We start from the raw sequence: 24,158 nt of genomic DNA, 5'->3' as shown, positions 1-24,158 counted from the left end.
AGCTGGGTCATTAATGGAGGAATCAGATTATATTAGAGCCACACCTCCATGCTATATGTCTCCTGATTCAATATTGCACCAGGCATGAAGGAGACCTGAGGCACAAGACAGCACAGGAAGTAGTAATGCACTCTCTGTCTTGAGAATATTTACATTTACAGCATTTATCAGATGGCTTTATCCAGAGTCACTTACAAAAGTAGAACTGCTTTGTAATCTCCAAAAACACATCCTCACTGACTAATAAAATATTATGAAGCTAAATCCCTGTTAGAGGAGATAGCTTAAGTTAGTACAGCAGCACAGCAACAGTAGAAGATGAGGTTTTCTAATAAATTCTCATTTTAGTGCTTGGTGTTTGAAGGGAATTGGTCTTTCTTTGAAGACAGATAGTGAATCAGCTTTTCAGTCAACCAGAGGAAGTTCATTCCTCCACCTGGGGGCCAAGTCAGAGAAGAGTCTTAATATGAAGAGAGAAGGTCAGATGGTGTAACTCAGAGAGCACAGCATCCTGACATGGGGAAGCTTCTTTAGTGATATACAGCAGCTCAGTCTTACTGAGATTTAGTTTCAGTTGATGAACTGCCATGATGAGATTTCTGCCAGACATCATGAGATCTGTGCAGAACCAGAGGATGAGGAAAGCCATGGAGGAAGAAGAGAAAGAGTGGAGCATTCAGGAAGTCTGGGAGGGGTTAAACTAGATAGTGGTAGGTCAGGCAGGAATGGATGATGGGTGGATGAAGACCAGGTCCAGAACATGTCAACCATTGTGTGTTAGAGGGAAGCTGTCGATGGTCATGTTAAAGGAGTTCAAGAGAATGACGGCAGGCAGGAGGACAGGAGGCTTGTCTGAAGGGAGGTTTCAGTCTAAAAGTAGAGGAAGTGATGAGGTCTCAGTAGGATGACCGCTGGATCAGATTAATTTTTGACAGAAACTAATTGAAAGAATGAAATTGTTTAAGATGAGACAGTACAAGAGGTGTGTAATAGTGTGAGACACACAGTGTCCCTGAATCCTCTGCAGCAAACCAGGTCTCAGTCTGCACTAGGAAACAAAGAGAATGAACAGCAGGTTCAGGGTCAAGAGGAGTTACACCAGTGACTGAGTCAGAATCCAGATCAGGACCAGAGTGTAACCTGAAACAGGCACAAGACAGAGACTGAGGCTGAGACCAGATTAAGAACAGGGATTGATTCTGGGTCAGAATTAGAGAATGTACTGAGGGTAGGATTAGTGTTAGAGTTGTGATAAATAGAAAATTGCAGAACTATTTATGTTAAACTGTTGGTTGTGATGGACTGTGTTCAGTTTGGTGTGATAATTATTGAGAGATCTCTAATGTGAGATGTGAGTTAGTGTGGTGTGGTTCCTCTCCTCCACAGAGTGTCATTGTGTCGTATCACATCCTCCAACTCAGCACCTGCAGTCTCTCCCAGCTGCAGCAGTTCAGTCTCTCTACAATCTGACTGAGGGAGGTTTTTGTACGACTCTATAACACTGTCTGAACCAGTAGCCAGTGATGGCATGTCCACTCTGACAGTAATAATCTCCTGCATCTTCAGTCTGGACTCCACTGATGGTCAGAGTGAAATCAGATCCAGATCCACTGCCACTGAAACGAGCTGGAATACCTGACTCTCGCTGATTTGCAAACTTAATCAGGAGTCTAGGAGCTTCTCCAGGTTTCTGCTGATACCAGGCTAAACGGTCACCGTATGAGTCTGTATACACTGCCTGACTGGTTCTACAGTTGATGGTGACTGTTTCTCCTGGAAGAGCAGATTTCACTGCAGGAGTCTGAGTTACTGTGGCTTGACCTCTGCATTCTGAAAAATACACAATAACGCAGCATGAAACTGAAATATTCTAATAGAAACAATAAGTGTATTAGTATGAACAGATCATTGTAGAGATAAAATATGAAGCAGTGTCTGACCTTGAGTCCAGAGGATCAGTGTCCAGATGAAGACGGGGATGAAAGTCATGGTAGCTGTGGGTGAAGTTGCTGTAGCAGCAGCTCTCAGTCATGAAGTGTTAAAGTCACAGCGCTATAAACACTCCCAGAGCACTGAAGCATGTGCTGCCAATGCAAAGTGTCCTCTAAGTATGGAAACACCTTTACCACATTCCCCCAATCTTACTGTCATTCTCACACTACTACAGAGTTATTGTGTGAATTTTGTTTCTGGAGTCTGATGGAGCATTTCTGGAAAATACGTTTAGGTCAAAATTGCATAAATAAATTAATTGGAGAGAAAAGTTGAAACTTGAATATCCGTTTCATTTCATGGAGATTTTCAGGAGTTAGGACTAACTACTCATTTATTTTACTATTGCGGAAATCATTAATCTTACAATTGTGTTCTGCAAATATAACCACAGTTAGTTAACTCTGTTTGTGTGTGTGTGTGTGTGTGTGTGTGTGTGTGTTCACTGTAGTGTGACAGAGGTTTTTGTACGACGGCTTCATAGGAATGTATCACTGTGGTGGACTTTTGGTGGAGGAACCAAACTGTCTGTGGGCCGTAAGTAACCTGTTTATTAATTACTGAAATGGAGTGTGTTCAGATTCTTCATAAAAAGTAAAAAGATTATAGTCCATATGGGTTTTTTTGTCTTTAAATTCCCTTTAATGAAATGTGAAGTCAGGATAAAGTCATTTTCTTTCTGAAATTTAACTTATATTAGATGTTTCTCAAAATGTATCTCACTACAGTACTAATAGTTCATTTAAATTCATAGTAAATTTACAACCAAAACATATATTATTGTTTGTGCAAATTACTGTAACAGTGTTTCACTCAATTATTCTAACTCCATTTAATATCTCAGAGACTCTGACTTTATGAACAGATGACCTGAAGGCTAGAATGAATTTATTTAAATTATAAATTTGTTTTACTTTAAATGCTGTTTAATTACATTATAAAATGTGTTTAATATTTCTTATTATTGAAGGTACAGTACAATTAAATTTGAACTTGTACAAATGTTCACAATAATATAAATCATTATAGCTGTAAGATGTAAAAGTATTTGAATTGAATGTGAAACGTTTGTGATGCTCCACTGATCTCAGTTCTGCTCTGTAAGATATAAAGGGAAGTGAAACACACACAGTGAGCTGAAACAAAGCCTGAGTGACTGACAGCTGTCCATTCCTGTCTCACCTCTGTGTGTGTGTGTAGGTGTCACCCAGCCCAGTGTGACGGTGCTGCCCCCCTCCAGTGTGGAGCTGCAGCAGGAGAAGGTCACACTCATGTGTGTGGCCTACAAGGGCTTCCCCTCGGACTGGAAGTTGAGCTGGAAGGTTGATGGCAGCAGCTGGAGCTCGGGGGAAAGCAGCAGCACCTCCGTTCTGAACGCTGACGGCTTCTACAGCTGGAGCAGCACACTGAGCCTCCACCGGGAGCAGTGGAGGAACAAGGTGGTGACCTGTGAGGCCTCCAAAGACAACCAACCTACTGTGGTGAGCACAGTGAACACAGAGCAGTGCTCAGAGCTGTGAGATCACACACACTTTACTCAGCTCACCTTCTACTGCTTCACTGTGTGGTACATGTGGCCTTTACTGCTCAAATCATCCTCTCTCATCATTTCATTTGTGTTATTAACATGTGAGCTCACACACTCCTCAGTTTAACTCAGCTCTTCTTCTTAATTATCACCTAAATATGTGTTAAGTGTGTGGATCACTGCAATGTCCTGCTTTGAATTATTAATAAAAGCTTTTGAATCAGTAAACACGCTTGCTTTATATTGTTGATTAAACACATCATACACAAATCACCAATGCATCTGTCTCAGTATCTGCTGTAGAACCTGATCATTCATGAGAAAAAGAACTGATAATAATAATAATAATAATAATAATAATAATAATAATAATAATAATAATAGTTCTCCAATGCCATTTTATTACATACTTTCACAGGGAGCTTTGGTTTTATCATTTTTATATGTGCTGTATTTTGAAGTAACAAATGAAAATCTGTTTGAGTGAAGATTGAAGATGTAATGAATTTTATTTCTAATGAATTATGCAAAAGCTTATGATACTTTCCAAGCCCCATCAAATACTCAAATACTAACACAGTAGTTATGGAAAATAAACCTTTTTAACCATGATTATATCTCTGTAGATTACTCATACTGTACTAAAATAACAAATTCATGACAATATTAAGAGTAATTTTTATTTGGTTAGTGGAATTCCCACAACATCAGAATGGTTAGTTGGGTCCTCTGTTTCTGTGAACAAATCTCAATGATTCAGTTGGTCACAGTGTCAGTGAGCAACACCACCCCAAACTCCACACCATGAGGCTGTAGTCATGAGGTGATCAGACTGCAGAGAACAGCAGCACTACAGAGAGCTGAAGGACCAGAGCAGAGTAAAGTCCTTCACCACTGAGACAAGCCAACAGACTGAAGGACACTGTGCCTGACCCACACCTAAAAGACATCCACCAGACCCTGAAACATCAACACCAAGAAAGTCCATCAATCAGGAATGGGACTGTTGGAGCTCCACTGCAACCAGCATGTAGTGAACTGATTGATGTGAACTGATGGAGTAAACATGATAGACATTTAATGGAAATAGATGAGAGGTGGCATCTCAAACCTCGTCCTCTGAACTCGTCAAACATCTTTAAGAGTAAAACACCTCTCTTACTGAAATAGACATTTTGGTATATGTCTAGAAAATTGCTTACAAATGATTATTTTTAACTTTAAGTAATCAAGAACACCACCAACAACAATAATAAGAAAAATAACACAGAATTCTATGAAGACATGCAGCTGAGACTGATGTCCTTCTAGCCCAGACTAGACATAAGCTGAGGACTATATACACAAATTAACATTATTTATTTGTTCATTAATTTAACTTATCCAGGATTCTTACAGTTACCCTAACCCTAACCATAGATTATGATAAGAATTAATTTTATCTTTCATATTTTCTGATACTCTGGAGTTAAACACAGTGAGTCAGTGTGTCCAAACATCAGTACAAAACTAACACTTATTAGTAAGACAATATCAGGAAAAATGGAAACATGGCCATTAAGCTGGAATGTGTTTTCATGAGGTGTAATTGGATTTTGCTACAAGACCCATGCCTGCAAGAAAAGATGCACTCAAAAAAACTGTATGAAAACCAGTCTTTGTGAGCAGGACATTTGGAGTGAATGTTTGGGGAATCATATGAAACAGAAATGTATTTGCTAATCAGATACGTGATATTTGTAAAACTGTGATGTTTTCAATTGTGACAGTAACCACCATGACTGTAGAAAACTACAAATATAGTGGATGTGATGGACTGTGTGCAGTGTGGTGTAGTGACTATTGAGAGATCTCTAATGTGAGTTGTGAGTTAGTGTGGTGTGGTTCCTCTCCTCCACAGAGTGTCATTGTGTCGTATCACATCCGCCAACTCAGCACCTGCAGTCTCTCCCAGCTGCAGCAGTTCAGTCTCTCTACAATCTGACTGAGGGAGGTTTTTGTACGACTCTATAACACTGTGTGAACCAGTAGCCAGAGATTTCATGCCTACTCTGACAGTAGTAATCTCCTGCATCTTCAGTCTGGACTCCACTGATGGTCAGAGTGAAATCAGATCCAGATCCACTGCCACTGAAACGAGCTGGAATACCTGACAGACGCTGATTTGCGAGCTTAATCAGGAGTTTAGGAGCTTCTCCAGGTTTCTGCTGATACCAGTATAAGTAGTTATTACTAGACACTGCCTGACTGGTTCTACAGTTGATGGTGACTGTTTCTCCTGGAAGAGCAGATTTCACTGCAGGAGTCTGAGTTACTGTGGCTTGACCTCTGCATTCTGAAAAATACACAATAACGCAGCATGAAACTGAAATATTCTAATAGAAACAATAAGTGTATTAGTATGAACAGATCATTGTAGAGATAAAATATGAAGCAGTGTCTGACCTTGAGTCCAGAGGATCAGTGTCCAGATGAAGACGGGGATCAAAGTCATGGTAGCTGTGGGTGAAGTTGCTGTAGCAGCAGCTCTCAGTCATGAAGTGTTAAAGTCACAGCACTATAAACACTCCCAGAGCACTGAAGCATGAGGTTTGAATGCAAAAAAAAGCATTTTCACTACAGACACGTTACAAACAGAACTGAAACCAGTAGGATGAAAATAAAATTCTCAGAAATTGTATTTAAGGTGCTTTCCTTGTTAAATGAAGCATTATAACAGAGATACAGTACTATATGCTTTCTACTTCCTCAAAGCAACTTCATAGTAAATGTTTACTGGTTGCACAAAATCTGTCAACATATTTACTTCTCATTGTGGAAGGTGTTCACTGTTGGTTTTTATTTAAATTAGAAAACTATTTAACAAGATCTGACCATTTCCTTGCTGTTGGCAACAATACATCGTGGGAGTGTAAGGACACATCTTCCACGATTCGATCCAATATGATTCAACACAAGATTTCAATGACAGAATTTTCATAAAAACTGACTGAAGAGATTCCTTTTTAATATCTGAATAAAAAAACAATGCCTAACAATGTGCCTTTTTGTCTACTATTTGTTAAGTTTAATATTGTAAAGAAAATGTATCTTAAACGTAAAAAATGTATACATTCCCTCTTAAAACTGAGAGAACAAACAAGACCCAGAGAGAAACCATTCAGAATACATGATCCATAATGAGCTCCAAATCCGCATCTGGGGAGTCAGTTTAATCAGAAGTAGAGCTCCAAAGATGGCTAAAATGCCGCCTTTTCAGAACTGCCTCCCTCTTGAATACTTATGTTCCCCTACAGTGTGAGGCTGATTTGTCTGAAAGCTCCTGAGAAGTTTAACTGTTATAACCTGTTTATAAAAGCTGTATAACTTGTATCTGAAGCCATCGATCACTTCACAAGTTCAGATGATTTCCTGTAATAGTGTAGACTCTGATCATGTGACTAGTGCACGCTACAGATTTGAGCTTTTGCACAGATTGTGATCTCTGGTGTTCAAACAGAGCAACTGCATGAGATGCATTATTAACAGAATGCTGATTTCCATGAAATTAAATCACACAATGCACATTATAGCATTTTTGCATTGCGATGCATTAATACACCCCTACTAGTCAGTTCTCCAAAGGGCTTTTTATGAGAAAAAATAATTAACAGCAAATTATCAGTAACATTTCATGAATACTGACTTGTGTTAGTGAGGTAAAAGTTTCAAAACTCTGTTAGAACAGAAGAAAGAAAGACTAAAAAACCCCACAAAAACAATGTTGAATTTTAATGTAGGCTACAAACAAGTTTTATTCTGGCATCCAGAGGATCAGTCAATAAATCAGTCAATCAATCAATCAATCAACCTTTATTACAGACTCAATGTCCAATATTTAAAAACACACACAGAAGAAAAAACAAAAAACACAGAAATAATCAACAAAAAAAAAACATGTAAATCACTGCGTTAAAAAAATACAGTGGTGCCAGTGATCCCACAACTTGGACTGATACCGTGTGGTACTAAACTTTATATTCGGCCCATAATAATCTCATTCTCAGAAGCATTAACCCGGCAGATAAATTTATACATTAGATTACGTAACACGGCTTTAAATGTGTTTACTCCCACACTCACAAACATTTCACTTGCACTATGCCATCTACGTTTCCTTAATAAAATTCTCAGTGCATCATTATAAGCTACTTGTAGCCTTTGTAAGCTAGACATTCGATAATTTGTCCACAAATGTGCAGTACAGAGAGGTGTACAATATGCTTTAAACAGTGACGTCTTCACTTTGTCTGAACATGAGTTAAACTTCTGTAAAAGAATATTAGCCTGCATATACAGCATGCAACGTTGCCGTTCAATGTCCTCATCATCTGTCATATGCTCAGTTAAAAAATGACCAAGATATTTCACCTTTGCACACATTATTACTGAAATAATACATAAGACATTTTGGTGTCTGTTTTGGCCTGTCTACTTCTAGAAAATGCTTGAAGTGGATTATGTTTACTCTTAAAGAACCAAGAACACCACTAACAAAATTAATTTGAAAAATAACACAGAATTCGATGAAGAAATGCAGCTGAAACTAATGTGCTTCTAGCCCAGACTAGACATAAGCTATGATCTTTATATACAAATTAACATAATTTATTTTTTCATGAATTAAACTTATCTAGGGTTGTTACAGTTACCCTAACCCTAACTCTAGATTATGATACACATCCTCAGAGATGTGGACACCCAGGAACTTAAGGCTGGAGACACACTCTACTTCAGACCCGTTGATGTAAATAGGGGAGTGTCTGCTGCTGTTAGATTTCCGGAAGCCCACGATGAGCTCTTTGGTCTTTGAGGTGTTGAGGGTGAGGTTGTTCATGGAACACCATGCTGACAGTCTTTAGATCTCCTGCCTGTAGGCCGATTCATCGTTGTTGCTGATTCGGCCAACAACTGTGGTATCATCTGCATACTTGATGAAGACGTTGGAGTTATGTTGCGGAACACAGTCAAGGGTGAACAGGGATTAGAGCAGTAGGCTCAGCACACAGCCTTGTGGGATGCCGGTGTTCGGGATTAGGGTTGAGGATAAGTGATTACCCAACCTTACAGACTGAAGTCGATTTGTTAAAAAAGTCCATAATCCAGCTGCAAATGGATGTGCAGATACACAGGTCACTGAGCTTAGTGATCAGTTTACTAGGGATGACTGTATTAAATGTGGAGCTGAAGTCACTGAACAACATCCGAATGTATGTATTGTTATTGTCCAGGTGGGTGAGAGCTAGATGAAGAGCAGTGGAAATAGCATCCTCTGTAGACCTATTTGGGCGATAGGCAAACTGGTCTGGGTCCAGTGTAGGTGGGAGAAATGCTATGAGGTGACTTAGAACCAGCTTCTCAAAGCACTTCATAACAATGGGCGTGAGTGCAACAGGGCGGAAATCTTCACAGAAGAATGGTTGGGCACTGGTATGATGGTTGTAGTCTTCAGACATATTGGACCAGTGGCCTGGGCCAGTGACAGGTTGAAAATGTCAGTGAAGATTGCACCAGTTGGTCAGCACAACTCCTGAGCACACGTCTGGGTGTGCCATCAGGGCCAGCTGACTTACGTGGATCTACTCTGCTCAGTGCTGAGTGTACCTCTGTTGTGGAGAGTGATATTGGAAGATCAGCCATGGAGGAGTCATCATTCCTGGTTTGTATGACGCCCTGGTCAAAGTGAGCAAAGAAGTGGTTGAGCTCGACTGGAAGGAAGGCATTACTGGTTGGTAGAGACTGTATTGTTGGTTTGTGGTCAGTGATGGTTTGGATGCCTTTCCACATGCGTCTGGGGTTGGTGTTGCAGTGGAAGTGCTCCTCGATACCCAGTTTATGTGCATGCCTGGTTTTCCTAATGCCCCTTCACAGGTTGGCTCTGCCTCTGCTGTAGTTCCTCTGCATTGCTGGATTTAAAAGCAGCATCTCTTGCTTTCAGAAAGAGGTGGATCTCAGAGTTCATTCATGGCTTCTGGTTAGGAAAGTGTTTCACATGTTTGACTACAGAGTTGTGTGAATTTTTCTTCTGGAGTCAGATGGTGATTTTCTGGAAAATACTGCTAAATAGGTCTAGGAAACATGAATAAATGAATTGGAGAGAGAAGTTCAAACTTGAAACATGTGTTTCATTTCTTAGAAAGGAGTTAGGACTACCTAATGAAGAAATCATTAATCATACAGTGTTTTTTGTAAATATAACCACAATTAGTTCACTTTGTTTTTGTGTGTGTGTGTGTGTGTGTGTGTGTGTGGGTGTGTGTGTGTGTGTGTGTGTGTGTGTGTGTGTGTGTGTGTATTCACTGTAGTGTGACAGAGGTTTTTGTACGACGACTTCATAGGAATGTATCACTGTGGTGGACTTTTGGTGGAGGAACCAAACTGTCTGTGGGCCGTAAGTAACCTGTTTACTAATTACTGAAATGGAGTGTGTTCAGATTCTTCATAAAAACTGTAAAGATTATAATACTTAGGTTTTTTGTCTTTAAATTCTCTTTAATGAAATGTTATGTCAGGATAAAGTCATTCTGTTTCTTAAATTTCTCTCAAATGAAATGTGGCATTTGGATGAAATCGTTTTGTTTCTCAAATTTCTGCACAATTTCTTACTTATGTTAGAGGTTTCACAAAAGGTATCTGACTATTGTCCTAATAATTCACTTTAATTTACATTAAATTTATGATCGAAACATATATTATTGTTTGTGCGAATTACTGTAACATTTTCTCTTGAATTATTTTAAATACCTTTAATATCACAGAAACTCTATGACTGTATGAACAGATGACCAGAAGCCGAGAATGAATTTATTTAAATGATGAATATGTTGTAATTTATTAAATGATGTTTATTCATACTTTAAAGTTATTTTTGAATTTCTGGTTATTCATTATACAATACAATTAAATTTGAACTTTTAATGTTCACAATAATATAAATCATTATAGCTGTAAGATGTAAAAGTATTAGAATTGAATGTGAAACGTTTGTGATGCTCCACTGATCTCAGTTCTGCTCTGTAAGATATAAAGGGAAGTGAAACACACACAGTGAGCTGAAACAAAGCCTGAGTGACTGACAGCTGTCCATTCCTGTCTCACCTCTGTGTGTGTGTGTAGGTGTCACCCAGCCCAGCGTGACGGTGCTGCCCCCCTCCAGTGTGGAGCTGCAGCAGGAGAAGGTCACACTCATGTGTGTGGCCTACAAGGGCTTCCCCTCGGACTGGAAGTTGAGCTGGAAGGTTGATGGCAGCAGCTGGAGCTCGGGGGAAAGCAGCAGCACCTCCGTTCTGAACGCTGACGGCCTCTACAGCTGGAGCAGCACACTGAGCCTCCACCGGGAGCAGTGGAGGAACAAGGTGGTGACCTGTGAGGCCTCCAAAGACAACCAACCTACTGTGGTGAGCACAGTGAACACAGAGCAGTGCTCAGAGCTGTGAGATCACACACACTTTACTCAGCTCACCTTCTACTGCTTCACTGTGTGGTACATGTGGCCTTTACTGCTCAAATCATCCTCTCTCATCATTTCATTTGTGTTATTAACATGTGAGCTCACACACTCCTCAGTTTAACTCAGCTCTTCTTCTTAATTATCACCTAAATATGTGTTAAGTGTGTGGATCACTGCAATGTCCTGCTTTGAATTATTAATAAAAGCTTTTGAATCAGTAAACACGCTTGCTTTACATTGTTGATTAAACACATCATACACAAATCACCAATGCATCTGTCTCAGTATCTGCTGTAGAACCTGATCATTCATGAGAAAAACAAATAATAATAATAATAATAATAATAATAATAATAATAATTCTCCAATGCCATTTTATTACATACTTTCACACAGAGCTTTGGGTTTATAATTTTTATATATGCTGTATTTTGAAGTAACAAATAATTGAGAGAAATCCTCAGTGAAAATGTGTTTGAGTGAAGATTGAAGATGTAAAGAATTTTCTTTTCTAATAAATTATGCAAAAGCTTATGATACTTTCCAAGCCCCATCAAATAATCAAATACTAACACAGTGGTTATGGAAATTAAACCTTTTTAACCATGATTATATCTCTGTAGATTACTCATACTGTACTCAAATAACAAATTTATGACAATATTAAGAGTAATTTTTATTTGGTTAGTGGAATTCCCACAACATCAGAATGGTTAGTTGGGTCCTCTGTTGCTGTGAATAAATCTCAATGATTCAGTTGGTCACAGTGTCAGTGAGCAACACCACCCCAAACTCCACACCATGAGGCTGTAGTCATGAGGTGATCAGACTGCAGAGAACAGCAGCACTACAGAGAGCTGAAGGACCAGAGCAGAGTAAAGTCCTTCACCACTGACACAAGCCAACAGACTGAAGGACACTGTGCCTGACCCACACCTAAAAGACATGCACCAGACCCTGAAACATCAACACCAGGAAAGTCCATCAATCAGGAATGGGACTGTTGGAGCTCCACTGCAACCAGCATGTAGTGAACTGATTGATGTGAACTGATGGAGTAAACATGATAGAAAAGTAATGTAAATAGATGAGAGGTGGCGTCTCAAACCTCGTCCTCTGAACTCGTCAAACATCTTTAAGAGTAAAACACGTCTCTTACTGAAATAGACATTTTGGTGTATGTCTAGAAAATTGCTTACAAATGATTATTTTTAACTTTAAGTAATCAAGAACACCACCAACAACAATAATAAGAAAAATAACACAGAATTCTATGAAGACATGCAGCTGAGACTGATGTCCTTCTAGCCCAGACTAGACATAAGCTGAGGACTATATACACAAATTAACATCATTTATTTGTTCATTAATTTAACTTATCCAGGATTCTTACAGTTACCCTAACCCTAACCATAGATTATGATAAGAATTAATTTTACCTTTCATATTTTCTGATACTCTGGAGTTAAACACCACAGTGAGTCAGTGTGTCCAAACATCAGTACAAAACTAACACTTATTAGTAAGACAATATCAAGAAAAATGGAAACATGGCCATTAAGTTGGAATGTGTTTTCATGAGGTGTAATTGGATTTTGCTGCAAGACCCATGCCTGCAAGAAAAGATGCACACAAAAAACTGTATGAAAACCAGTCTTTGTGAGCAGGACAGTTGGAGTGAATGTGTGGGGAATCATATGAAACAGAAATGGATTTTATAATCAGATACTTGATATTTGTAAAACTGTGATGTTTTCAATTGTGACAGTAACCACCATGATTGTAGAAAACTACAAAAGTAGTGGATATGATGGACTGTGTGCAGTGTGCTGTGATGATTATTGAGTGATTTCTAATGTGAGTTGTGAGTTAGTGTGGTGTGGTTCCTCTCCTCCACAGAGTGTCATTGTGTCGTATCACATCCTCCAACTCAGCACCTGCAGTCTCTCCCAGCTGCAGCAGTTCAGTCTCTCTACAATCTGACTGAGGGAGGTTTTTGTACGACTCTATAACACTGTGTGATCCAGTAGCCAGAGATTTCATGCCTACTCTGACAGTAGTAATCTCCTGCATCTTCAGTCTGGACTCCACTGATGGTCAGAGTGAAATCAGATCCAGATCCACTGCCACTGAAACGAGCTGGAATACCTGACTCTCGCTGATTTGCAAACTTAATCAGGAGTTTAGGAGCTTCTCCAGGTTTCTGCTGATACCAGTGTAAGTAGTGACCATATGAGCTGTGATGATACACTGCCTGACTGGTTCTACAGTTGATGGTGACTGTTTCTCCTGGAAGAGCAGATTTCACTGCAGGAGTCTGAGTTACTGTGGCTTGACCTCTGCATTCTGAAAAATACACAATAACGCAGCATGAAACTGAAATATTCTAATAGAAACAATAAGTGTATTAGTATGAACAGATCATTGTAGAGATAAAATATGAAGCAGTGTCTGACCTTGAGTCCAGAGGATCAGTGTCCAGATGAAGACGGGGATGAAAGTCATGGTAGCTGTGGGTGAAGTTGCTGTAGCAGCAGCTCTCAGTCATGAAGTGTTAAAGTCACAGCGCTATAAACACTCCCAGAGCACTGAAGCATGGGGTTTGAATGCAAAAAAAAGCATTTTCACTACAGACACGTTACAAACAGAACTGAAACCAGTAGGACGAAAATAAAATTCTCAGAAATTGTATTTAAGGTGCTTTCCTTGTTAAATAAAGCATTATAACAGAGATACAGTACTATATGCTTTCTACTTCCTCAAAGCAACTTCATAGTAAATGTTTACTGGTTGCACAAAATCTGTCAACATATTTACTTCTCATTGTGGAAGGTGTTCACTGTTGGTTTTTATTTAAATTAGAAAACTATTTAACAAGATCTGACCATTTCCTTGCTGTTGGCAACAATACATCGTGGGAGTGTAAGGACACATCTTCCACGATTCGATCCAATATGATTCAACACAAGATTTCAATGAAAGAATTTTCATAAAAACTGACTGAAGAGATTCCTTTTTAATATCTGAATAAAAAAACAATGCCTAACAATGTGCCTTTTTGTCTACTATTTGTTAAGTTTAATATTGTAAAGAAAATGTATCTTAAACGTAAAAATGGATACATTCCCTCTTAAAACTGAGAGAACAAACAAGACCCAGAGAGAAAAAATTCAGAATACATGATCCATAATGAGCTCCAAATCCGCATCTGGGGAGTCAGTTTAATCAGAAGTAGAGCTCCAAAGATGGCTAAAATGCTGCCTTTTCAGAACTGCCTCTCTTGTGGGTTTTGATGTTCCTTCCCATGGTGTGAGGCTGATTTCGTCTGAAAGCTACTGAGAAGTTTAACTGTTATAACCTGTTTATAAAAGCAGTATAACTTGTATCTGAAGCCATCGATCACTTCACAAGTTCAGATGATTTCCTGTAATAGTGCAGACTCTGATCATGTGACTAGTGCACGATACAGATTTGAGCTTTTGTGCAGAATGTGACCTCTGGTGTTCAAACAGAGCAACTGCATGAGATGCATTATTAACAGAATGCTGATTTCCATGAAACGAAATCGCAGTTTTCCACATTGCGCTTTATTGCATTGCGATGCACCGATACACCCCTACTTAGCAGTTTACCATACAAAGTTTTTGTTTTGTTTTTTTGAGGAAAGATAATTAATGGCAAAACGCTTCATGAATACTGACTTGTTTTAGTGAGGTAAAAGTTTCAAAATTCTATTAGAACAGAAGAAAGTGAGACTAAAAAAAAAAAGAAAAAAACCCCAACAAAGCAATTGTTGAATTTTAATGTAGGCTACAAACATGTTTTATTCTGGGAGACAGGGTAAAAAAAAAAGAAAAAAGAAAAAAAAAAAGAAAGGACCTAAAGAAAGCATTTATTTTGCCTCATGTGCACAATAGACATCAAACTCACAAATATGTACAAAGTATTTAAAAAGGAAAAGAAAGAAAAGCCTTTTTGCTCTTGTAGAAACTACTCTGATGACGGATCAATCTGCTGTGACAAACCAGTATTTAAATAGTGACAAGCATCCATCCAGCCACAGGACGAGACCTTTCCCCCTAGCAGATGGGGAGAAAGACTACACGGGGTTGGGAGAGATACATGTGCTGTTCCACAGCGCCCTCAGCTGGACTGAGAGTGTCACATTCCTAAACACACACACACACACACACACACACACACACACACACACACACACACACACCCTCTCACACACACAGGCCTGAAGAGGAAACCCATAAGAGTAGATGCAGATGGTTGGACTTCCACGTCTCTGTTTTTTTTTTTTTTTATCTTTTTATTTTATTTCTTTCTTTCTTCACATGATTATTAATCTCTTTGCTCCATTTTGACCTTGGGAGGCTTGAGGAACGTTCTGTTCTTCTTCTCCTTGCTTTTACCTTTGGCTTGGAAGTTTCTCCAGCTGTCCACGCGTCCATCCCTGGATTCCTGTCAAAGACAAAACAAAAGTGGGCTTTAAAGAAAACGATTAATTCATCAGATTCCTCAGATAATTAAATGTAACCTGACTGTAGTGTTAATTGGTTAGAGATTGTTTTTATTGCTACTGATGCCATAAATAAGAAAGCAGAGATTATTTGGCTGCATACTGATGTGGCTCGAGCAAACATGCTTTTCTAATCCAACTGTGTTTGTATTAAGCATTTAGTCTAAATTGTTTGAATACACTGTTTTGTTTTGGGTTTTTTTTTTTCTTTTTAACAGATGCTGATCAGCATGAACACAGAAAAACACAGAACCTAGGGTTAAGGTTGGGTTAGATTGACATTTTAGGGTTACAGACATAAATAAATAAATAAATAAATAAATAAATAAATAAATAAATAAAATGTCCAACATTCATCTGATTATTATTATTATTATTATTATGATCATCATCTTTTTTAGGATAAAGGTTCTAGAAAATTTAATAGTTTATCATGAGAAAAAGGAAACATCTAAATAAATAAATAAATTTCCAACATTCATCTGATTATTATTATAATTATTGTCTTTTTTAGGCTCAAGGTTCTGAAAAATTAAATAGTTTATCATGAGAAAAAGGAAAAAAATCTAAATAAATAAATTGTGCAAACCTAACCCCTATTCATTAATATGCACTACAGAAATTTGACAACAGCCAAATTCCACAAACAGTTATTTAATTTAAAAACTATATTTTAAATATGAAATTTGCTATTTAATATTAAAAGACGATTTACTCTGCATTTCCCCAAAGTGTTTCTGAAGCTTAAACATACCTCAAAGTTTTTCTGCCACTCTTTCTCTCTCTTAGCCTTCTCCTGTGTTTCAATCTCCTCTTCTCTTTGCCTTTTTCTGAAGAGAAAAAAAAAATAACGGAGATTAAAAAAAGAGGCTTTGACACAAAAACGACGAAGCAAGCTGTGGTCGTAACTAAAGGTGAGTGATATGATATTGTGATTCAATTATTTTGCAGTACACTTCGAGGAGATCGGTTAGCTTGAAATATATTCTAAATAATAATTCTATAAAAAGGTTTTTATTCAACAATTACAAACTCGCGTACTGTTTATAGTCTACATTTTTTTTACATCAATTTTTAGTGTTCATTTATTATTGCAAGGCAAAAGGCAAGGCAGAACACAAAAGGCAAGGCAGAAGGCAGAAGGCAAAAGGCAAGGCAGAAGGCAGAAGGCAAAAGGCAAGGCAGAAGGCAGAAGGCAAAAGGCAGAAGGCAAGGCAGAACACAAAAGGCAAGGCAGAACACAAAAGGCAAGGCAGAAGGCAAAAGGCAAGGCAAGGCAGAAGGCAAGGCAAGGCAGAAGGCAAGGCAAGGCAAGGCAGAAAGTAAAAGGCAAGGCAGAAAGCAAAAGGCAAGGCAAGGGAAAAGGCAAGGCAAGGGAAAAGGCAAGGCAGAAGGCAGAAGGCAAGGCAGAAGGCAAAAGGCAAGGTAGAAGGCAAGGCAAGGTAAGGTAAGGCAAGGCAAGGCAAGGCAGAAAGCAAAAGGCAAGACATGGCAGAAGGCAAGGCAGAAGGCAAAAGGCAAGGTAAAAGGCAAGGCAAGGAATGTGGGTGGGTGGATGGATGGATGGAGGAGTAGGTGGAGTACCTCTCATGCATTTCCTTGGCTTCTCTCTCCTTCCTCTTGATCTCCAGCTCAGCGAACAGCTTCATGGTCTGTTTATACACGGCCTGCCGGAACTAGAAGAAAACCGGGATTACTCCCTCTGCATGCTGTCACAGACATGGAGTACTTCAAACATTCCTACTTAACATGCTAGAAATAATCGAATGTTTTTTTTATTCAAACCCATACTAACAGATCTAACAATGTACAAACACAATTTAGGTTTAACCAAAACACATCTGACAGATAAACCTGATGTGTAACGTTCATTCGATTGTTCAGGAACGGTTCAGCAAACAGGGCTCGGGTATCAGCTGTTGAAAACCTGCATCACTTAAAAACACATCCACTGACAGAGCTGCGCAAAGGAAACAAAATCCTACATCACAATATGGATCATTTCATATCATATTAGAGTTTCTGTAAAAAATTACCAAAGAAATGATCTATAGAAAATAACTACGCACTCCTCCCTGATCTGACATTCTTTTTGAAATGTTTTCTGGTCCTCAGCTCATTCGTTACACCCAATCAAGGGACGTGTAGATACTCCAGAACTCTGTTATCTGTTCAAGGTGCCGGTATTCTTACACAAAAATCTCTGTTTCAGTAACCGTTACTGACCTTCCATGCAATCACGTGTTCTGCCTGCACAAAAATACGTTTTTGATTCTTCAAGAGGCGCCTGCTGTAGCAGCCATTTTGGATTTAGACCTCCCTGCAGATGTGGTGATGCTAAAATTAAAGCGTTATCAACTCAGTGATGTGGGGGGGGGAGACAAAATGAATAAATAAATAAATTTTAAAAAATTATCCAGATTGACGTAACGAGGGAAAAGGGCACCCCTAGTAGTAAGCAGTTCTAGTCACTCCTAGTGTCTATAACATAGATTTGCTAATGAATGTTGCTTTTGTGACAGTGACTATGCAGTAAAACTCCAGTATCCTATGTTTCAGTTATTGCTCAAGTGGATAAGGCTCTGGGTCAATGACCGGAAGATCGGGGTTCGAGCTCCAGCACTGCCAAGCTGCCACCATTGGGCCCTTGAGCAAGGTCCCCAACCCACCCTGCTCCAGGGGCACTGCATCATGGCTGACCCTGCGCTCTGACCCCAACCCACAAAGATGGGATATGCGAAGAAAAATTTCACTGTATATAAAATTCCATAAATACAGTAAATATTTATCATTTAAATTAGGCACCCTTCTGGGATCTCATGTGCTCTCACCCAAGATGTTAATCATCCCCTTTGTCCAGCATCTCCATGCTCTACATGTCCCCCAGTGTTGGAACTCAGAGTGCCCCTCTGAGTGGACATAGGCCTTCTCCAATTACCTATTATTACCAAATACGTCACTAATCCATAAAAAATAAAATAAAGAAATTTCCTCAGCCTTGGATGAGAAGAAGCAACCGGCTTTATTTTTATCAAGACGATCCTTAACAAAAAGAACACCAAAATGGCACTCGAGTACACGACGTCAGGCCCAACGTGGTCAAGTGCACCCCTCCCCCATACAAAATCCCCTCCATTTATACCGACATCCTTACCCCTCCTATTTGTCTCATGATTGTTTTGACTCGTTGGGAAACGTTTATCGCACCCTGACCTTCAAGTTAGAGTAAGCAGCACTGTGTCTATCTGTTCAAGTGAGCTCTGCCTTATTATTGCAAGTTAGTATCATTTATTATTATTATTATTAGTTACTACTAAATGGTTCCCGGAATTTATTTATTTATTATTATAATATCCCATACACTTATATAATAACATTGTAAGGATCATTGTGGTTATCTGACAATTTAGTTATTTTTACGATTAGAGGCTGTCTCCGTTATCACTTCAACTCTCACGCTATTGCAGTACCTGTGTGTAAGAAACCCTTAAGCTGCTTAATCATGGGCCTAAAAGGCAAGAGAAGCAATGCTGGTATGTGGGATGTGTCAAAGAGGAGTAGTGAAGTACTTCCTTTATGTGAAAAGGAAAAGAAAAAATGGATGTATGGCAAGAACAAATCTTCTATAAAGAAAAAAAATGTTAATAAATAAATAAATTATAGCAGTTACAGGATCTGGTGTTTGCTGATATCTGCAGTTGCAGGAATCTGCTAAGGGGCTACTGTATAGACAATATAAGAACATATCCATCAACAGACGTTTGTCTATCGTTCTCCAGTACGTATTTACAGTGGGAATTAAAAGTCTCTGTAGCCACCAAACTGGATCCGTATCAGTATAATTTGGCAATTTGGAAATTATAGGAATCCTGACAAAAAGAAAGTTGAAAAGGGAAATCTCCACCTCCAACAAGTCACGCCCTTCTTGTTAATTATTTGTACGCCAGAACCACCCTTCAGATATTAACACTAAAAACAGAAAAGAAGCTATCGAAGATTTAACTATCTGATCTTGCTGTGACCTTGACCCTGTTTGGCTCAATTCCCAAATCTGACCAGTTATATATAAAAGATATGGCACTTATGAGAACCTCAGCAAGAAGGAAAACTGAATGTGAAAACACTGTGGGTTCATGGGCAGTGTCGAGGTGCACACGGTGCTTCAGAAAAAAACAAGATGATCAAATTTTGTAATATGACAAATTCATCTCCATTACCACTTCCGGGTCATCCTCTTCGATCACTGTAGGCTTGCCGTCTTTCTTTAGCTGCTTCCTCTTCTGATTCATCTGTCAGCAAAATAAAAGAGTCAACACTTAGGACAGAGCATGTAGAAGGTAAAAAATTACAAAGAAGAAAGATGAGGTGTGTGATGAGCAGTTTTTGATAGTGTGCAAAAAATAACTGTACAGTGTTTTTTTTACACCGAACAGCCATAACATTATGACCACTGACAGGTGAAGTGAATAAGACTGATGATCTCCTCATCATGGCACCTGTTAGTGGGTGGGATATATTAGAGGCAGCAAGTGAAAATTTTGTCCTCAAAGTTGATGTGTTAGAAGCAGGAAAAATGGACAAGCGTAAGGATTTGGCCGAATCTGACGAAGGGCCAAACTGTGATGGCTAGACCACTGGATCAGAGCATCTCCAAAACTGCAGCTCTTGTGGGGTGTTCCCGGTCTGCAGTGGTCAGTATCTATCAAAAGTGGTCTAAGGAAGGAACAGTGGTGAACCACAGACAGGGTCATGGACGGCCGAGGCTCATTGATGGACATGGGGAGTGAAGGCTGGCCCGTGTGATCAGATCCAACAGACGAGCTACTGTTGCTCAAATTGCTGAAGAGGTTCTGATAGAAAGGTGTCAGAATACACAGTGCATGAAGGGTCAGGGCTGTTTTGGCAGCAAAAGGCGGATCAACACAATATTATGCAGGTGGTCATAATGTTAGGCCTGATCGGTGTATAAAGTCATAAAGTGACAGTGCGTGTGAATAACGTGCAGAGATGCTATGTATTGACTAGGACAGGCTGCTCCATGGGACACATCTTAATACATGAGCTGATATTAAATTTAAAAACAGAGAGAAAGGAACCTTTCAAGGAAAACAATCAATAACTTGTTTAACTAGCTTCATCTGCGACTTAAGGACGAGAGAACGCACTCACGTTGTGCTCGATGTATTCTTTTCCCGCATGAATCACGTCCACGGCCCTTTTCTTCTGCTCGGGATCCAGGAGCAGCTTGTACGCCTTGTCAACCGCTGCAAAACATTCCCATAGGGTTAGCAACAAAATTCTTTCACTTTAAATAAAATCTGTAGGAGGTGGTGCGAGTTCCGTTGCACTGGAACTCCCGTGAACATTAACATGATTTGCACTGGGTCAGGAAGTAAAGTAAACTGCATAAGTGTGTGTTTTAGGCAAATTAACATCACTAGTTTTCACAAAAAACGTGTAGCCTGAGTGACAGGGGAACATGTGAGGTGAGATGAGGTGAGATGTCTTACACATAGTGAAAAGCAAATGGTGCAATGAAATGATTGTGTTCTACATGTGTGTTTGTGATGATGTTTCTGAAGATGAACACAAATACAGAGTTCAATAGAATAAAGTGAGTCTGAAACCAGACCAATGCGGAACAAGCTCGCTCAGATTCGGACCACAATAAGCATGCGCAGTGTGAAAATGACAGCAAAGAAAACATGACATCATGATGGAATGTGTTGGTTTGCCAGCCAGAGGGACACACAGAAATAAGCAGATCTTCTAACAGAAGAGAGAAAATTCACCTTCGAAGGCCTGCTGTGCTCTGTCTGCGTCATCCTGGTTTTTATCCGGATGGACCAAAATAGACAACTAGGGGATAATAATAAAAGAAAAGAAATTGCTTTAAAATTTGAAAACGATTTAAATAGAAATAAATAAATGCACTCTATAGCAACGGTATGAAGGTTACCTGGCGAAATCTCTTCTTCAGCTCTTCATCTGTGGCTTCTGGGTCAATCTGTAGAACCTGGGGGAAAAAAGCAGAAGAGAAAGAGAAAAGCTCAGGAGAAACCACACTTAACGCTTTAACCCTTTCAGGTATAGTTATATATATATATAGCCATTTTTTTTCACTTAAAATTCACATGATGCACAAAAATATATATATTGTTTTCACCTGTATGTATTATCTGCATATATTATCTGACGAGACAAAAACAAAAGTGTAAAATATTATATTTTAAAAATCTTTGTAAAAAAAAAAAAAAAAAAGTTGCCATTCAAGTCTAAATGTTTAATCTTGAAGAGCAAATCAGAAAAGAGAAATTTACACAACATATTCCATTTCTCCATCACAGAAAAGTCCATTTCTATTTCAGAAATATTTTATTTCTCTTAACGAAATGTTTTTCAATTTAAGAAATATTAGAATTCTATTTTTTCTTAATTCTATTACAGAAAATTGAATACTTGAATTCTATAAAAGAAATTTCTATTTCTGAAAAAAAATGAAACGGACAGAACTCTCACGTGTTCAGTGAAATCTGGCGCACTGTTTCTTTTTAACTTGCATTTGGCAGACGCTCTTATCCAGAGCGACATACATAAGTGCAGTGAAGTCTCTATCAATGAATACGTTAACACCGGTTCAATAGGTCACAGACTTGGGATACCATCAGCCTAAAAACTGAGTATATTACTATTTTTTTAATAAATGTACATAAAACAAAACGAAAGAAGAGGTAGGTCTTCATCCATCATTTGAAGACGATCCTTTGAACAACTTCAGATTTGATATATTGAAATGAAAAACAAAAAAGTAAAGATATGCAAGAGGCACGCCGCACTGAGTAAGACAAACAGTCTATAGACAAAAGAAATCAAGATAATCAGCCTTTTAAGGGAGATTTTCCAATAATAAAAAGAGAGCCTTACAGAGACGGATTATAAATCAGGACGCTATGAATGGAAGGGTTAAAAAAGCATGTACTTTCTTAATACATGAAAACACCAGACAGAGCAGTCACCTCAAAAGGGTTGAGGTTGAAATACGTCGAGCCGGGCCGCAACAATCGATCTATCTGCTGTTTGGATGTCAGTACAGAGTCACGCTTTTCAATTTGCTTCACCTGTAAAAAGGAATGAGGGGGGAAAAAAACAGATTTGTACATTTGTAAGAGTGAGTAAGCGTTAAAGATCAAGCTATCATCTGTAAAGAAATAGCTTCATGAGTATACACGTGTTCCAAACAAAAGTAAATATAATAACATCAGTTCTAATGTCAAAACCAGGGCCGGTTTTTTTGTGTAGAAAAGTAAGGCATATTAAAACAAAATCTCAAATGAATAAATGGCATAAATGAATAAATAAATACATTTTAATGGCATACTGTTAACTTAATATTTAAATAATAGGACTGCTGATCTAAGATACAGAACTGATCATAAGAGCTGAACGTTTTATTTATATAAATATATATATATTTTTTTAAATCAAAGGCTACAAAAATACAAAAAACATACATTTAAAATAAAGTAAAAAGCAAGTAACTGGAATTTAACTGTATATCTTTAGGTATTAAGAAACAAGTTTCACAGGGAATCAACTCGTGTTTATGTATCTCGGTGGCTGTGTATTAAAATCCTGTACACTCCGTATATTTGCGCACTTTATTACGTCTAAGAGAGCGGCTTCTGCACCCTAGCTAGTGCACTTCACAGCCGATAACAAGCGGTTTGGAAAGCAACCCTCGCTGGACGTGTTCGATCGCGCTGAATGTGTTCGATCTAAGTCACAGTTCTGCGTTTTAAACATTATATTAGTTACAATGCAGCCGGCTTAATCGCATATTAACACGTATAAGATGAAATAAAAACACATAGCTATAACCAGGCAGAAGTCAATTCCCTAGCAGCTCTAGCTAACACTGGAGGAACACTGGCAGTCTGTACGCAGCAAAACAGGACTTTTCTCTCTACACGGTCGAGCTAAATGACACGGAATAAAAACACAAACGGAGATGGGTTTCTGCTATCAGTCCCGGACACGTTTAAAAAACTGGAGCATTGAGATCACCTCTGTATAAAACGTCTGAAACGCTTCATCCCTGGTGCTACCCGGAGCAGCGGAGGCGCCTGCTGGAGCAGCCATTTTGGATGTAGACCTCCCTGCGGATGTGACGTCGTTAAAGCGGAAGTGTGCCTCGCTGATGGCAAGTTTTGCAAAAAAAAATTAGTTATCAACTAGGTGATGTGAAATTCTTGCAACGTTTTTTTTTTTTATTTTGGTTGTAATATTTTTAATCAAATTACAACATAGAAATACAATAGCTAAACAAAATCAAAATATACGTCATATGCACGTAATTAACATTTCTGGGGTGTTATGACGTCAAAACCGGAAAGTCCATGTGCTGAAGCGCAGACACTGTTAACACCTTCCTATTGGCTTTTGTCATGATCTGACACATATATTGTCAAAAGTTTTGGGACGTCTGCCTTTACATGCACATGAATGTAATATGGAGTTGTCCCGCCCTTTGCAGCTATAACAGCTTCAACTCTTCTGGGAAGGCTTTCCACAAGGTTTAGGAGTGTTTTGACCGTTCCTCTAGAAGCACATTTGTGAGGTCA

General features: G+C 38.8%; 1 protein-coding gene and 3 gene segments (V, D, J or C); 2 read left to right on the top strand and 2 right to left on the bottom strand.

Annotated features, from left to right (window-relative positions):
• The first annotated feature begins 1,923 nt into the window (after window positions 1-1,923).
• Window positions 1,924-3,660, top strand: LOC131364559 (Ig kappa-b4 chain C region-like). The segment is given in 2 exon segments: window positions 1,924-1,990; window positions 3,193-3,660. Coding segments are annotated over 2 exon segments (387 nt in total).
• Window positions 3,661-5,948: 2,288 nt separating this feature from the next.
• LOC131364558 (Ig kappa-b4 chain C region-like) lies at window positions 5,949-11,131 on the top strand. The segment is given in 3 exon segments: window positions 5,949-6,015; window positions 8,437-8,532; window positions 10,676-11,131. Coding segments are annotated over 3 exon segments (483 nt in total).
• Window positions 11,132-12,981: 1,850 nt separating this feature from the next.
• Window positions 12,982-13,514, bottom strand: LOC131364557 (probable non-functional immunoglobulin kappa variable 6D-41). The segment is given in 2 exon segments: window positions 12,982-13,355; window positions 13,466-13,514. Coding segments are annotated over 2 exon segments (423 nt in total).
• A 1,060-nt stretch (window positions 13,515-14,574) lies between these two features.
• On the bottom strand, window positions 14,575-23,753 carry dnajc8 (DnaJ (Hsp40) homolog, subfamily C, member 8). Its single transcript, XM_058408005.1, has 9 exons — window positions 23,602-23,753; window positions 22,554-22,655; window positions 21,497-21,553; window positions 21,330-21,396; window positions 20,707-20,801; window positions 19,755-19,826; window positions 17,122-17,213; window positions 16,292-16,367; window positions 14,575-15,479 (listed from the first exon to the last, which is right to left on the bottom strand). The coding sequence occupies exons 1-9, from the start codon at window positions 23,674-23,676 to the stop codon at window positions 15,360-15,362; spliced, it is 756 nt and encodes a 251-aa protein (XP_058263988.1). The 5' UTR covers window positions 23,677-23,753; the 3' UTR covers window positions 14,575-15,359.
• Window positions 23,754-24,158: the final 405 nt, after the last annotated feature.

Source organism: Hemibagrus wyckioides, linkage group LG14, assembly GCF_019097595.1.
Source record: "Hemibagrus wyckioides isolate EC202008001 linkage group LG14, SWU_Hwy_1.0, whole genome shotgun sequence".
NCBI lineage: Eukaryota > Metazoa > Chordata > Actinopteri > Siluriformes > Bagridae > Hemibagrus > Hemibagrus wyckioides.
The sequence above is the reverse complement of the archived record's forward strand: the minus strand, read 5'-3'. Positions and strand labels throughout refer to the sequence as shown.

What these genes read in the sequence shown, in the direction of transcription:
- dnajc8 (XM_058408005.1), bottom strand. Translation starts at nt 23,676, where the DNA reads ATGGCTGCTCCAGCAGGCGCCTCCGCTGCTCCGGGTAGCACCAGGGAT. An exon ending in AGCACAGCAGGCCTTCGAAG is followed by an intron (nt 20,802 to 21,329) that starts GTGAATTTTCTC and finishes AATGTTTTGCAG; the next exon opens with CGGTTGACAAGGCGTACAAG. An exon ending in GCCAAGGAAATGCATGAGAG is followed by an intron (nt 16,368 to 17,121) that starts GTACTCCACCTA and finishes TTTTCTCTTCAG; the next exon opens with AAAAAGGCAAAGAGAAGAGG.